The sequence below is a fragment of the Loxodonta africana genome, chromosome 13 (assembly GCF_030014295.1).
Source record: "Loxodonta africana isolate mLoxAfr1 chromosome 13, mLoxAfr1.hap2, whole genome shotgun sequence".
NCBI classification, from domain to species: Eukaryota; Metazoa; Chordata; class Mammalia; order Proboscidea; family Elephantidae; genus Loxodonta; species Loxodonta africana.
The window spans coordinates 95,247,378-95,261,986 of record NC_087354.1 but is presented as its reverse complement, the minus strand read 5'-3'; the positions used below and the strand labels follow the sequence as shown (position 1 = coordinate 95,261,986).

The 14,609-nt window shown below is 36.3% G+C and overlaps 1 protein-coding gene across 1 annotated transcript; it reads left to right on the top strand.

The window, feature by feature from the left end:
- Nucleotides 1-4,563: 4,563 nt before the first annotated feature.
- Nucleotides 4,564-6,010, top strand: LOC100674981 (olfactory receptor 4P4-like). Its single transcript, XM_064296173.1, has one exon. The coding sequence runs from the start codon at nucleotides 4,564-4,566 to the stop codon at nucleotides 5,530-5,532; it is 969 nt and encodes a 322-aa protein (XP_064152243.1). The 3' UTR covers nucleotides 5,533-6,010.
- Nucleotides 6,011-14,609: the final 8,599 nt, after the last annotated feature.

Below are 14,609 nucleotides of genomic sequence, written 5' to 3'. Positions count from 1 at the left end.
TTGCCGATTTTGAAAATAAATTAATTCATTAATTGTTCAGATACATATTGATTATGTACAATGATTGCCTCCTGTTGATTTTGGGAAAATTCACTTAATGAATTAATAAAGTTTCTATCATGTCAGGTAGAAATTTTAGGGAAGCCCCAGTCAATTCAAGATTTTGCCCTCCAAGCACAATACCTGGCACATTTTAAAAAAGAAAAAAGTTGGTGTTGAGTTGACTCTGACTCATGGAAACCCCATGTATGTCAGAGTAGAACTGTGCTCCACAAGGTTTTCAATGACTAATTTTTCAGAAGTAGATCGCGAAGGTTTCTTCCAAGGTCCTTCTGGGTGGACTAGAACCTCCAACCTTTACATAGCAGCTGAGCACAATAAATGTTGGCATCACCCAGGGACTGCACCTGGCACACAGTAGGCACTAATTAATTCATTAAATATATTTCCCCAAAATCAACAGGAGGCAAGTTTTATTTTCCTTACTTTATGGATAAGAGGCAAGGTTAAGAGAATTCATGTTAAGTTGTCATCCAAGATTCAACACAGATCTCAAGGGCATGACTTTTTTTTTCTTTTTTTTCTTTCCATCACATCCAGGGCAGGAGGAATACTAGGCACTGACCTTAATACTCTCCAGTTTAAGATTTCCTTAGAAAGATAAGCTGAAGCATTTGACAATTCAACAAAAATAATCTGTAGCAATGTACTTAATTCTTAGTGCCAAAAGAGATTTGAGTAGACGATTCACGACTAGCTGCAATAGTAAGTGAAATCTCTCTGGAGACAGTGGGGATTGAATTGACTCTGCCGGGATTGAGATGGTGAAGCAGGCTAATGGGAATGAGGAAATGAGAAATGTTTCAGGGCTTTGATTAAACAAGGCCTGATTAGGAATGGTACAGTGTCCAGCTCCAAAGTAGCAGAAAGCCATAAGAAATACTTTTTGGGCTAAGCGAGGAGAACATGAATGCCTGACAAGATACAGGAGTTTAAACTCTGCTCAAATCACTAGAGATTTCTGAGTACATAGATTGCATAGGCATCAATGTTGAAGGAGTTCAAGTAGCATGCTATCAAAGGTCCATGGAAAGGAGAGCCTGGTGGTTCTGTCAGCTTCAGAGAGAAAGGCTCTATTTTTGTGATTGTGTGATTAGAAGACCTCAGCATGAGGGATTCTGGAAGATATAGGAGGTAACAGCATGAGGCTATAGCTTTGAATTTTCACTGACCTCCACCATCCTTACATCCAACTGGACCCCCACCTAACTTAATTCAGAATCTTAAACAGAGTCAGGCCCAGAAAAACAAACAAACATTGCAACAAGTTGATTCCTGACTTGTAGACACCAAGCGCTTAACTACTTCAGGCCCTGAAGAGGCTCTAAAACATCATCTAGTTGAACTCTTTCAATTTACTTGTGTTTAATCCGAAGTACAGGGAGCCTTGGTGGTTCCGTGATTAAGCACTTAGCTGCTAAATGGAAGATCAGCAGTTGGAACCCACCAGCTGCTCTGCGGGAGAAAGATGTGGCAGCCAGCTTCAGTAGAGATTACAGCCTAGGAAACCCTATGCGGCAGTTCTACTCTGTCCTATAGGGTAGCTATGAGTCAGACTTGACTTCACAGCACAGGGTAATCTGAAGTACAAAGAGGGCAGATGATGTATTAAAAATCATTGATTTAGGAAGTAGTATGGCCAGATGAGGGAAATATTTTGTCAAATAGTTCACTGTTTTAAAGGATGGTTGTTGATAAGGCAATAGTACTATGTATGTTTTAAAAATGTGAAGATATTCAATGATTCTAGTAGAAAGATAGGGGTCATACCTTCTTGGTTTCTATAACAACACTTGAAAATAAGGACGATAATATTGGTTAGTGATTCAGGAAAATATATTTTTTGAGTAGTGTATGTGGAGTCTGCATCGATTCAAAAAGTAAATTAAATGGTAAGGTTTCTTTTAACACATCTTTTTTGCATTTTTCTAGCACACTGGATTGGGCACATTCATTTGATTATAATTCTTTAAAATTTTTTTATGCTTTGAAATAGATAAGTTTTGTGAAAAAATTTATCTGCATTCTTTAAAACACCCTTTATTATTTTTCTGATAAATTTTGATTATTCCTTTTATTTTCTACTTTCGGTCTGAAAGGACAGTCTTAACAGCATTTATGCTATCTTTTTCAAAAGATGATTTGATCTGTTACCTGATGTAGAAGCACACAGAAGCCCAGTGAGTTCTATCAGGCAGTATCATAGGCTATCAGTGAAGAAATAAAGGTGGAGAAATCTTACATTAATTTATCAAGCTCATGCAGGAAGCTGAATGTGAAGTAAAGGCTAGACTGGAATTAAAAATTCTATTTACATTCTTTACACTAAATCACAAGAATATAATTTTGGGGATAAATTACAACACAGCAGTAAATTCTTTTAAACTATTAGTAATAACTTAAAAAGCCTAAAAATGTAGTTATTAATTAGATTAGAGGGTTTATTTAACCACTTAGGATATCTTGTCTTCATATTCAGTACAAAGGATACCAAAGGCCATGGTGTGGCAGTTGACGGTGTGGTGAACTCTCATACTCTGTGTAGATTGATACATTTTTTTTTTCCTTCTAAAAACCCTGCTTGATCTTAAGAGATTTAGACCACTGAAAGGAAAAAGTGGAGGGAGGGGGGTTGGAGGGGATGGGGGAAAACTTGTAGTTTTGAAAATAGTTGATGTTTTTCATACACACACACACAAGTTGTTATTAATTATAAATATCTTGGTACTTAAATTATAAGTAATTGACATAAAATATTTTAAATATTATGGTGCAGTGTTTTATGTTTTATGTAGTTGAAGTAGAATGTAATTTTATGGTGTGATTTAATGGAATGATTAAAAGCTTATTCACCAATGTCTCATCCTTAGTTTATCACTGATGCTTGAAATTCTCTAAGTAGAGAGTTATTTATTTGCCTTAAGGTTTAAAATGTATCACTGTAGAAACAACGGAGTCAGCAGTGTATTACTTTATAATAGTGACACAGAGGAAGAAAAGGTAAAAATAATGAGATTGAAAGAGGGAAAAGTCAGCCTGAGATTCTAAGACTGACAACACAGGCGCTAAAGAGAATACATGTTCAGAATGGCTTGTTAGTAAGAGTTGGACAAGTTTTACACACTAATCAAAGAGAAGCCAATTTGTCCAGATGGGTATGGCATTGGCTAAAACTTCAACAGTCCATGTTAAACCTATTATTGCTATTTTCAAATGCCTTAAAAAAAAAATGCCTTACTGAATGTCAAATACACCAATATTTAGCTTCTAAGTTTGAGATTATCATGCTTTGAAAATAAGGATAACCAAAACAATATTATCCCTTGGATTGACTTTGAAATACAATCCTTCATTTTAAATTAAAGAGGTTGAACTTTAATTACCATTTCTATCAACTTGAAATATCTTTATGAATCTACTATCTAAGATTTTCCACTGGAAGCCAGTATTCTAGATATGTGTTCTAGGAAGTAGCACAATGAATTGTTCACTCAAGACAAGTTTTCTCATTTTATAGGTGAGGCAATTGTGGCAGTAGTTAGGACTTTGAATACACTGTTTCATTTAGGGTTGAAAATCTAACTTGAATAAGAAGGAAAATAGCAAAGGATATAAGTAAAATTTATTACATTAAGTAAAATAATATAAAAAGTTAATAGGACCAGAGGTATGCAAATAATTTTATATCTATTGACTTAGTAAATCTTCATGATCATGCTTTGGGGTAATGCATTCTGGTGCTTAGAACTGAAGATTTAAGCACATATATACCACATACACATGATGTTTGTGTGATTTTTTGGTTAAAAATGATATTTTCACTCTTACTATTTCATTTGTATTTGTATTTTCTCAATAAAAATGATAAGACTAGAAAAAGATCTGCTTTTTCTTTTCTCTAGAAGGGTGAATTTTATAAAGTTATTGAGACATAACACCCAGGTGATGTTTGATAATACATGTTGTTAGAATGGTTGAATAAATGTACCATATTCTATGTCATAAATTTATCGACAACACACAACATATACCTAAGAATCAGATGGTGCAATAGTTAAGTTCTCAGCTGCCAACCAAAAGGTTGGTTGTTTGAACCCCCCAGCAGCTACATGGGAGAAAAGACTTGGTGATCTGCTCGCATAAAGATTACAGCCTAGGAAACGATATGGGACAGTTCTACTCTGTCGTATAGAGTTGCTATAAGTTGGAACCAACTTGAGGGCACACTGCAACAACAAGTGTGTGTATATGTGTATATATATGTAAATTTCATCTCAGAAATCTAATACATTGCCAGTAATTAATGTTTTCAAGAAAAGGACAAGGCGGTCTGCAGAAAAGTGTTCCTAAATAAAAAATCAAATTTCTGTTTTCTTCTATCCTTGAGCCATTTTCATTACAACCTCCCCCATGCAAGAAATGATGTGTATCACCACATTTAAATAGATCTCATAAGAATTCATAATTTATCTAAATTGCAGGTGGCTAAAATTGCTCTGGATCATGGAAAATGGAAATAATATCACAGAATTTATTCTCTTAGGACTTTCTAAGCAAAAGGAAGTAGAAATTCTCTGTTTTTTTCTATTTTTTCTTTGTTACATTGCAATTTTGGCAGGAAACCTGCTTATCATGATTCCTATCACCTACAGCCAACTTATCAACCAGCCCATGTATTTCTTCCTGAGTTTCCTCTCACTCTCAGATCTTTGCTACACCTCAACCGTGACACCCAAGCTAATCATTGACTTACTGGCAGAAAAGAAAACCATTTCCTACAATGGCTGCATGACACAACTCTTTACCATGCACTTCTTTGGGGGGATCGAGGTCTTCATTCTCACAGGGATGGCCTATGATCGCTATGTGGCCATCTGCAAGCCCTTGCACTACACTGTCATCATGAGCAGATGGAAGTGTGTTGCCATAGCTGCTGCTTCTTGTGCTGGGGGTTTCCTGCATTCCTTTGGTCAGTTTCTGCTTACCATCTTGCTACCCTACTGTGGCCCCAATGAGATAGATCACTACTTCTGTGATGTCTATCCTTTGCTGAAACTGGCCTGCACTGATACCAGCAGAATTGGCCTTTTGGTCATCGCCAATTCCGGTGTGATGGGTCTAGTGACATTTGTGGTCTTGCTGATATCTTATGCTGTGATCTTATACACAATCAAGTCCTACTCCAAGGAGAATCGTAACAAAGCTCTTTCCACATGCAGTTCCCATATCACTGTGGTGGTCCTTTTTTTTGCTCCTTTACTCTTCATTTACATTCGACCAGCAACTACTTTACCAGAAGACAAAGTGTTTGCTCTTTTTTATACTATCATTGCTCCCATGCTCAACCCTCTGATATACACATTAAGGAACATGGAGATGAAGAAGGCCATAAAGAAACTATGTTTCCATATTATAGGAAGGAGAGGGAATAGACTGAAAAACATTCCTGCTTCTCAGCACAGAGCTTGTTGAATATACATCTTCTCTACCCTAAGAACTTTAAAATGCATAAAGCTCGTCTGTGTCTCTTGTATCTAGCGACATGTATAGGCTCAGATATGAAAAAAAAAAATAATATTTCTTGGATTTACACAGACTTTCCCTCTGCTGTGCTTTGTTTTTTATGTTCTTATCTTCTGCATTACTGATTCTTTGGTTCTACCAATAATTTAGATGTTTAGCAGTAGGTCACTCAGAGAAGTATGCAACCCAAATCAGAAGAGAGCCCACACATAGCTCATTCTTGTGGTTAGCTCATCATGTTTAGTGAAGACAATTCCAGCCATCAAAAAATAATGTAAAAAGCAATTCTAATCTTTTACATGCATCACTCAGAGAATATTTTAAAAGATCTCATCTATACCACACAACAACACTTCTCAAAATTTTTACCTTCTCTGATAATCATGTAACTGGTGCCATTCTGGAGTTTCTTATATGCCTAACATCAACATGCTGTCTATGTCTTTTCTTCTAACTTACTTTGTTTCCTAGCTGTGGTCATATGCAAATCAACTGCACATCTCTGGTGAATCCTAGCACTACTTAAAAAAAAAAAAATCTGCTCCTGTTGAGTTGATTCTGACTTATAGCAACCCTACAAGACATAGTAGAACCACCACATAGGGTGTCCAAAGAGTGGCTAGGGGATTAGAACTGCCAACCTTTTGGTTACAGCCTGAGCTCTTAACCACCGCACCACCAGGGCTTCAGCACCATATATTGTATTGGTAAAGGGTATGGACTCTGGAGCCAGAATCTCTTGGTTCAATGTCACACTTGGTAGCTTACTAAATGTGTTCCCTAACTCTGTTGGGGGCAACTCTATGTCCCAACAAAGCATCTATGGTACAGAGGTAATAAGAATGGTACACCACTCACAGGTTTGTGAGGATTACATGTGAGGAATTACAACAGTAATTGTCACGTAGTGAGTACTCAATATGTGTAAGGTATTTTTATTACTTGTAATGGATTGAATTGTGTCCCCAAAATATATGTGTCTACTTGGTTAGGCCATGTGTGGCTCTCCTCCATTTTGTGATTTTCCTATGTGTTATACATCGTAATCTCTTTCTGTGGTTAAAGATGATTAGGGTGGAATGTAACAACCTTGCTCAGGCCATATCCCTGATCCAATGTAAAGAGAGTTTCCTTGGGCTGTGATCCGTTCCCCCTTTTATCTGTCAAGAGATAAAAGGAAAGGGAAGCAAGTAGAGAGTTGGGGACCTCATACCACCAAGAAAGCAGCACCAGGAGAAAAGTGTGTCCTTTGGACCTGAGGTACCTGAGCTGAGATGCTCCCAGACCAAGGGAAGTCTGATGACAAGGACCTTCCTCCAGAGCCAACAAAGAGAGAAAGGCTTTAGGAGGAGCTGACACCATGAATTCCGACTGCTAATCTACTGGACTGTAAGAGAATAAACTTCTTTTGTTAAAGCCATCCACTTGTCGTGTTTCTGTTATAGCAGCACTAGATAACTAAGACATTACCAAATCTTCTGTTATTTACCATTCTCATAATGACTTTCCCCTGGAGCAGTGGAGGGTGTGAGGATGGAAAAAAGAGAGGGAACTCTCATACACAAATACCGTAGTTGTGAAACAGGTAGAATACAATTTTTCTTGGTGTGGGAAAATAATGTCACCTAAACTCACTGCAAATTTTTTTGTTTGTTTTTCACAACTTTATAAAAACTAAAAGCTTTTTTTGTCCAGTGGTAATTTCAAGTCAACCAGAATCAAATTTGCCTCAAATCAGAAAGGAATAGGGACAAAAACAGGTTGCTGTGTAATTGCTTAGGATTAGAGACAAACTCGAAGGCCGTAAGAAACTCTATGACGAGAAAGTTTTGCATAAAAATATATTTTCAGATTGGTATAGAAAGCCAAAAAAAAAAAAAAACCAAATCCAGTGCCATCAAGTTGATTCCGACTCGTAGCGACCCTATAGAACAGAGTAGAACTGCCCCATAGAGTTTCCAAGGACGCCTGGTGGATTCAAACCGCTGACCCTTTGGTTAGCAGCCATAGCACTTAACCATTATGCCATCAGGGTTTCCGATTGGTACAGAAGGTGCAATAAATAAAGATGGTTAATATTGTCAAAAGATTCTAAGATGGCTGGAGAGTATAAACAAAAGGATAGAGTAGTACTTGAGCTCAGTTTAAACTTCCCGACAAAAAAAAAAATTGAAAACACCACATACTAAAAATTATTGAAAAATATCCTAGTATACTTTCCTGGATGTTCTTTATCTAATTCTTGACATTTATCTAGAAAGTGCCTGAGTGGGGCGTGAGCTGGACACATGTCAGAGAACAACATGACAACAGAAATGTGGAAGGTCACTTTCTGGAGTACGATAAACAATGTCTCTGGTAAGAAAACCTACAAGCCCTTGAATTTTTCTTCTCTTTCCGAAGCTCTATCCTCCAACTCAGAAGGCCTAAATTACTGAAAAATAAAACTTCAAAAAAACACTGCAGATGTTTCTTTTATTTTTGCTCATGGAATAAAACTTTTGAACAGGGATTATTTAAACATCTGTGGCAAAAAAGAAAAAAAAGGAAATATCAATCATTAGCAAGGAATCCCTACTTTAATTCCATCTTTTATGCACCGGCTCTCATTCTTTCTCATCTTCTCAAGGGCATCACTTCACGGAGTCTCCCCTCTTCCTCTGCGTCAGCAGTTTTTTCTCTCTTTGGTAATTGATGTCAACATAAGAGCTGTAGGGGAAAATGGTGAGAGTGTTCTTTGCAATTTAGTGGGTATCCTGGCTAGCTTTTCCATTCCAATTACCCAGCGCTAATTGTCTTTGACTAGGATAAATGGAGATAAAATTAAAGTTGTCAAGGATTTCATTTTACCTGGATCAACAATCAACAGCCATGGAAGCAGCAGTCAGGAAATCAAAACACACATTGTATTAAGTAAATCTGCTGCAAAGGACCTCTTTAAAGTGTTGAAGAGCAAAGATGTCACCTTGAGGACTAAGGTGCACTTGACCCAAGCCGTGGTATTTTCAGTCGCATCAATGCATGTGAAAGCCGGGCAATGAATAAGGAAGACCAAAGAAGAATTGACGCCTTTGAATTGTGGTATTGGCAAAGAATCTTGAATATACCGTGGACTGCCAAAAGAACAAACAAATCTGTCTTAGAAGTACAACCAGAATGCTCCTTAGAAGCAAGGATGGTGAGACTGCGTCTTACATACTTTGGGCATGTTGTCAGTAGGGATCAGTCCCTGGAGAAGGACGTCATGCTTGGCAGAGTACAGGGTCAGCGGAAAAGAGGAAGACCCTCAACGAGGTGGACTGACACAGTGGCTGCAACAATGAGCTCAAGCCTAACAACGATTGTAAGGATGGCTCAGGACCGGGCAGTGTTTCGTTCTGTTGTGCATAGGGTTGCTACGAGCTGGAACCGACTCAACGGCACCTAACAACAACAGGATATTTTACAACTTTGTAGTTGTAGAAGTTAACTCGTAGAAAATGTTAGCAAGGCCAATAATGTCTGTCCATGGAGATGTAAACTGGTTCATTGAATGTGAGTATTGATGGGGTTTGCCAGTTTGGCATCTGCTTGTAAATTACCTTCAGCCTTTTTTTTTACCAGCCTCAACGTGTGATATTTTGTGTTCTTACCGATGGTAACACCTTAATAACAAAAACCAAACCCATTGCCATCAAGTAGATTATGATTTATAGTGACGCTATAGGACAGAAGTGCCCCATGAGTTTCCAAGGAGCTACTGGTGGAGTTGAACTGCCAACCTTTTGGTTAGCAACCAGCTGTTAACCACTGTGCCACCAGGGTTCCATCTTAGTGGTATCCCATTAAATAATGAGTTAAGTAAAATCTTTAACATGTGTTTATTTTACTTGTATAAGAATCACGATTATATCCTCTTTTAAAATTTATTCTTTAAAAAAATAAACTTATTCATGTCATCTAAAACAAAACAAACATCTCTTTTGTGCCTGCTTTCCCTTCCCATCTTCTTTCCCAAATTCTGATTTCTTATCTTCCTGTACTCACTGTATCTAATTTCTCTCCTCCCAGTTTTATTGTGCCCTCTCCCATCAGTTTTTTTTTTTTTTTTTTACCTTTATCATTTTACTCAAACTTCTCTTATCAAGGTCACCAATGACTTCTACATTGATAAATCCTGGATTTCCTAGAGTTGATCATTTTTTTCATCAAAAGACATTTTGACTTGGCTTTGAGATCTCCACACTCTCCTGATTTTTCCCCTATGTTTTTAACAACTATGTGCAGTTTCTTTTCCTGTCTTCTGCTTGTCTCAGTGAACTCTTCATTAGTGTTGAAGGGCTCAGTCCACATTCCATTTATCTATTCAGCTACTGGTGGACACTTGAGTTGTTTCCACCTTTTGGAGAATGTGAATAGGGCTGTTATGAACCTTGGAGAATCCCTGGATGGTGCAGTTTGTTCTCAACTACTAATCAAATTTGATGGTTCAAATCCACAGTTGCTCTGTAGAAAAAAAGCCCTAGCAATCTGCTTGTGTAAAAACTACAGACAAAAAAAAAACAAAACAAAACTCTAAGGAGCACAGCTATACTCTCTAATACATTGTTATGTTTTTGTTGTTGTTGTTTAGAGTATTTTGAAAGCAGCAAAGCATAGTGATTAGGAATGTGGTATCTGAAACTAGATTTCTGGGTTTTCATCCCAGACCCACATTTACTGCTTATGTAAACCTGGGAAAGTTTCTCAAGCCCTGTCCTACAGTCTTCTCCCCCATAAAGGGGAGATAATAATAGTCCCTAACCATAATATAGCCTGAGTGCTAAGTGAGTAACAAATTAGAACAGTATTTGGCACATAGTAGTTATCCAATTAATTTTAGGTATTAACACATATTTGGATACTTTCAGTAGGTGATTTTTGAGACAAAACAAAACCCACCGCTGTAAAGTTTATTTTGACTCACAACAGAAGAGGCTAATTGATACTTTATCTGAACTGACACTGAACACAGAGAAATAAATGAATAGAATATGGCAAGTACACTCGGACTTAAGAGATCAGTGGGAGACAGATTTCTCAGTTAAACAAAGCTTCATTGTAAAAACCAGGTAGATATAGTCACACGATCAAGGAGCTATGAAAGTACATCTAAGTTACTGCTGTAAGTCAGAGAACAGATTTCAACTATACCCTTCAACTATACAAAGGAGGAAGGAGCCCTGGTGGTACAGTGGTTGAACTTTCATCTGCTAACTGAAAGGTTGGTGGTTCAAACTCGCCAGTCACTCTGTAGGAGAAAGATGTGACAACCTGCTTCCATAAAGATTACAGCTTTGAAATCCCTAGGAGAGAGTTCTACTCTGTCCTGTAGGGTCTCTATGAGTTGGAATTAACTCAATGATAATGGGGATATCCGGGAGGATAGAGACTGTAACTGAAAATAATGCAAATAATCTGTCAGTTGGCGAACATGGATCTAGAGAGATGTTTTCACTTATTCCAGCAAAATTAGTCCAAAAGCAGGATGAGAAGGCAGAAAGGGACAGGAACTGGTCTCATGGACACTGAGAACCCAGTGTGGAAAGGGGGAGTGTGCTGTCACATTGTGGGGATTGCAACCAATGTCACAAAACAATGTGTATAAATTCTTGAAGGAGAAGTTAACTTGAGCTGTAAAATTTGCCTAATGCACCAAAAAAAAAAAAAATTAGAAAAAAAGGGCTGTGAAACAATTTTGCAGAAAAAGGAAAAAATAAAATTATTGGAAAACATAGATAGAAAGCAGAACTGTGAATATTATTTCTTGTGGGGACAAGTAGAAAAAACATTTGCTTTATCTTCAATAGTTTGTGAGAAGTTGCCTCTATAAAAATGAGTCAAAAATTTTTAGGGAAAATAGGCTAATGTTAACTAGAAAAAAAAATGTCAGAACAGAAATGGGTTGGTTAGGAAAAATCATGAGGAAAGAAAAACTTAAACAGAAAAATTAAAATCAACTCTGATGGTTTTTAAAAAATAAATTTGAAAATATTGACCATCAAATGCTAGAAACTTGAGAAATTCTCTCAATTTGAAGAAGAAAGAGAAAAAGAGATGAAAACAGTAAGGGAGATTATAATTAATATGGCCGATAAATTGAAATATGCTGCAAGAATTATACATTTTCCTGTAGTTATAGTCTTAAAACTATGAGATTAAAATATAACTTTCATGATTTGAAAAACAAAACAAAAAATATAAATAAAAACAAGTCTGAACATGAAGATCTAAAGTCTAAAATGTCCTGAATTTTTTTTTTTTTAGATCTATAAAAATAGATCCATTCGTAGGCACTTATTTAATGTTTAAAACAATTTCAATGATAAACAAACAAAAAAAAATGACAAGCTTTTTTTTTTTTTTTCAGGCAATAAAGACAAAGTAAATTCATCAGATGATTCCAGGTTTCGGACTAATGTAAGGGGGAAATGTTTTCGCTAGAAAAGGAATGAGGAAATACAATTTCCGGTGGAGTTACTTGAAGACAAATTGACAAAACAACCAGAACCTAATATCAGTATAATATAAAAAGTCAAAGGTTTATTACTGCATAAAGCTTTTGCAAATTAGTAAGGAAAGACTGAAAGCATCCTGTTGTTTTTTATTTTGTTTGGTTTTTATTTTAGATCCACTGTTCCTAATTTTATGTTTGTTTGCTTGATTGTTATCTGTCTCCTCCTTTAGTCTTCAGGCCTCATTCAGGGCAAAGGCTATGTCTGTTTTGACCACCATTGTACATACGCTCCCCACTGGGTTATACTCAACTCAGATTTTGGTATCTAGAGGTATTGTTCTTCTTAGTTGCCTTCAAGTCAATTCCGTTGAGGTGACAGCAATTTTTTTTTTTAATGAATAAGATCATTTTATTTTTTATTATAATCTCTAGATTTTTTGCAATACGCATATGTGATGCTCTAATAAAAATTTATGTTTTTAGAAATTAATTTCTTTATATTGATATATTTGTAAGCTATCTGTATATGCAGGAAAATAACCCATGGGAATGAATGGGCATCCTGAAAGAACAGTTGTAAAAAAAAAGAATCTTTTCCAGGCCAACCAATCAACCAACCCCATTGCTGTCCGGTCAATTTTGACTCATAGTGACCTGTAGGACAGAGTAGAACTGACCCATCTGGTGAATTCAAACTGCTGATGTTTTAGTTTAAAGCCCAGTCTCTTAACCACTGTGCCATCAGTACTCCAATAAGTTTGCTTTTATAGAAAAAAAAATCTTAAACTCTTGGTTCACATTCTCCACTTCTAACAATGACCAGGGGATTACCTGGTACTTCCCCTTTCAGCTCGCCTCTGCCTCACTCCTAACATGTGGGCAGTACTCAAAACTTTTCTTTATAGTCCCCATGCCCCATCTCTAATCCCAGTGTCTTAGATGCTGATGCAATGGGGAAAAAAATGATTGACTTTGGCATACATATTTCCTAGGGACAAGCTTAAGCTGTGGTCTATATCAGCATACTGATGGGAAATTTCTAAATCCTGAGAGATATCAAGAGATACTCTATATAACAGATTTTCTCAGAATTCACTTTCAACACCAATATGACATCAAAAAGAAAAGATAAATATGTACATGTCTTCTCTAGAGGCAAAGGTAAATACCAGAGAGGTACTTCTTTTCTTTCTCAGAAATAGAAAATAGTATGCTGAAAAACAATCAAACAAAACATCTTGAATTTAGTATTTTTGTAAAATCTACATCTTTAGATAGAGTTTACCGGTATTTTCTCATATCTTAAGACAATGCAATTTGAGAGTTATTTTTGCATATCTATGTTAATTTTTTTTATTCTGATTTTACGCCAGGTGTGAAACCTCAGTTTATAAGAAATCTGGTGAGTTAAGCTGCTGGTAAGCTAAAGCCAGTTCATAAATGCACTAGTCATTTTTCTTAAAAAGAACATTTAAATTATGTTGGCTGTATTAATGATCTAGTCTTTCTAAGAAAACTTTGAATGAAAAAAATTCAGAATCATTAAAAGTACTAATTTTACTGTTTTGGGAATGCTTCAACTTGCCTTCTGACTATAATAAACAACTACATATGGTGAACTTTGCTGTTAGATTATCAGCACCATATCTCTCAGCAGGTATCAAAATAGCACTGAATCTAACTGCTTTGCTTTATTCTGGAATTTCAGAATTTGAAGCATATCGGTGGTCCTTCGGTTCCATGATGAAGGAAAGTTAAATATAAAGAAAGGCTTATTGGCCCAGTAGGAAAGTGATCAATATTTTAGAGAAGATGGATATAAAATTATCAAAAAGCAAAATACCAGTATGGTTCTAAGACCATGAAGAGGCAAAATATGTATGGCAAATTTTTCTATAAATCTACTCAAATGCATGAAACCTGTGGTGTATGTTTCTTCCTTTTAAACTTTTAATTTCAGGAATGATTTGTTTCTGATGAAGAACATTCTTCAAAGGGAGGAGGACTGAACATCTATCTAACTTGAGTAGGGTTAATGGATTCAAAGGAGAGAAAATAAAAGTGTTAAACAACTGAAATAAGCAAGCAATTACTTTCAAGAATACAAGATCAGCTTAGTCTTTTTGTTTTTGAGAAATAAGCAAACATTCCTTCTTTTTATTACAGCTTCCCCTTTTTCAAATTTTAAATTTATATTTTTATTGAGGTATAATTTACATTCAATGAAATGCACAGACCCAAGCTGAACAGTCCAATCATTTTGACCAGTGCACACTTCTATGTAACCCTTGTCCCTGTCAAGACACAGGACATTTCCATTGCATTAGAAAGCTTTCCCATGACCATTTCCAGTGAACCCCTCCCATTTCTAGTGACTTTGCTGGTTATATCTCTGTAATTCTAAAGGGCCAAGATGATAACTTGCATTATTGTTTATAGCAGGTAGACAAATTCAGGAAATTCATCATAACTCTCTGAAAGTAACCTGTAAACTACACTTCAATCTTTATGTCTTAAACATATTTCCAAGAATCCATTTATTCTAAAGATA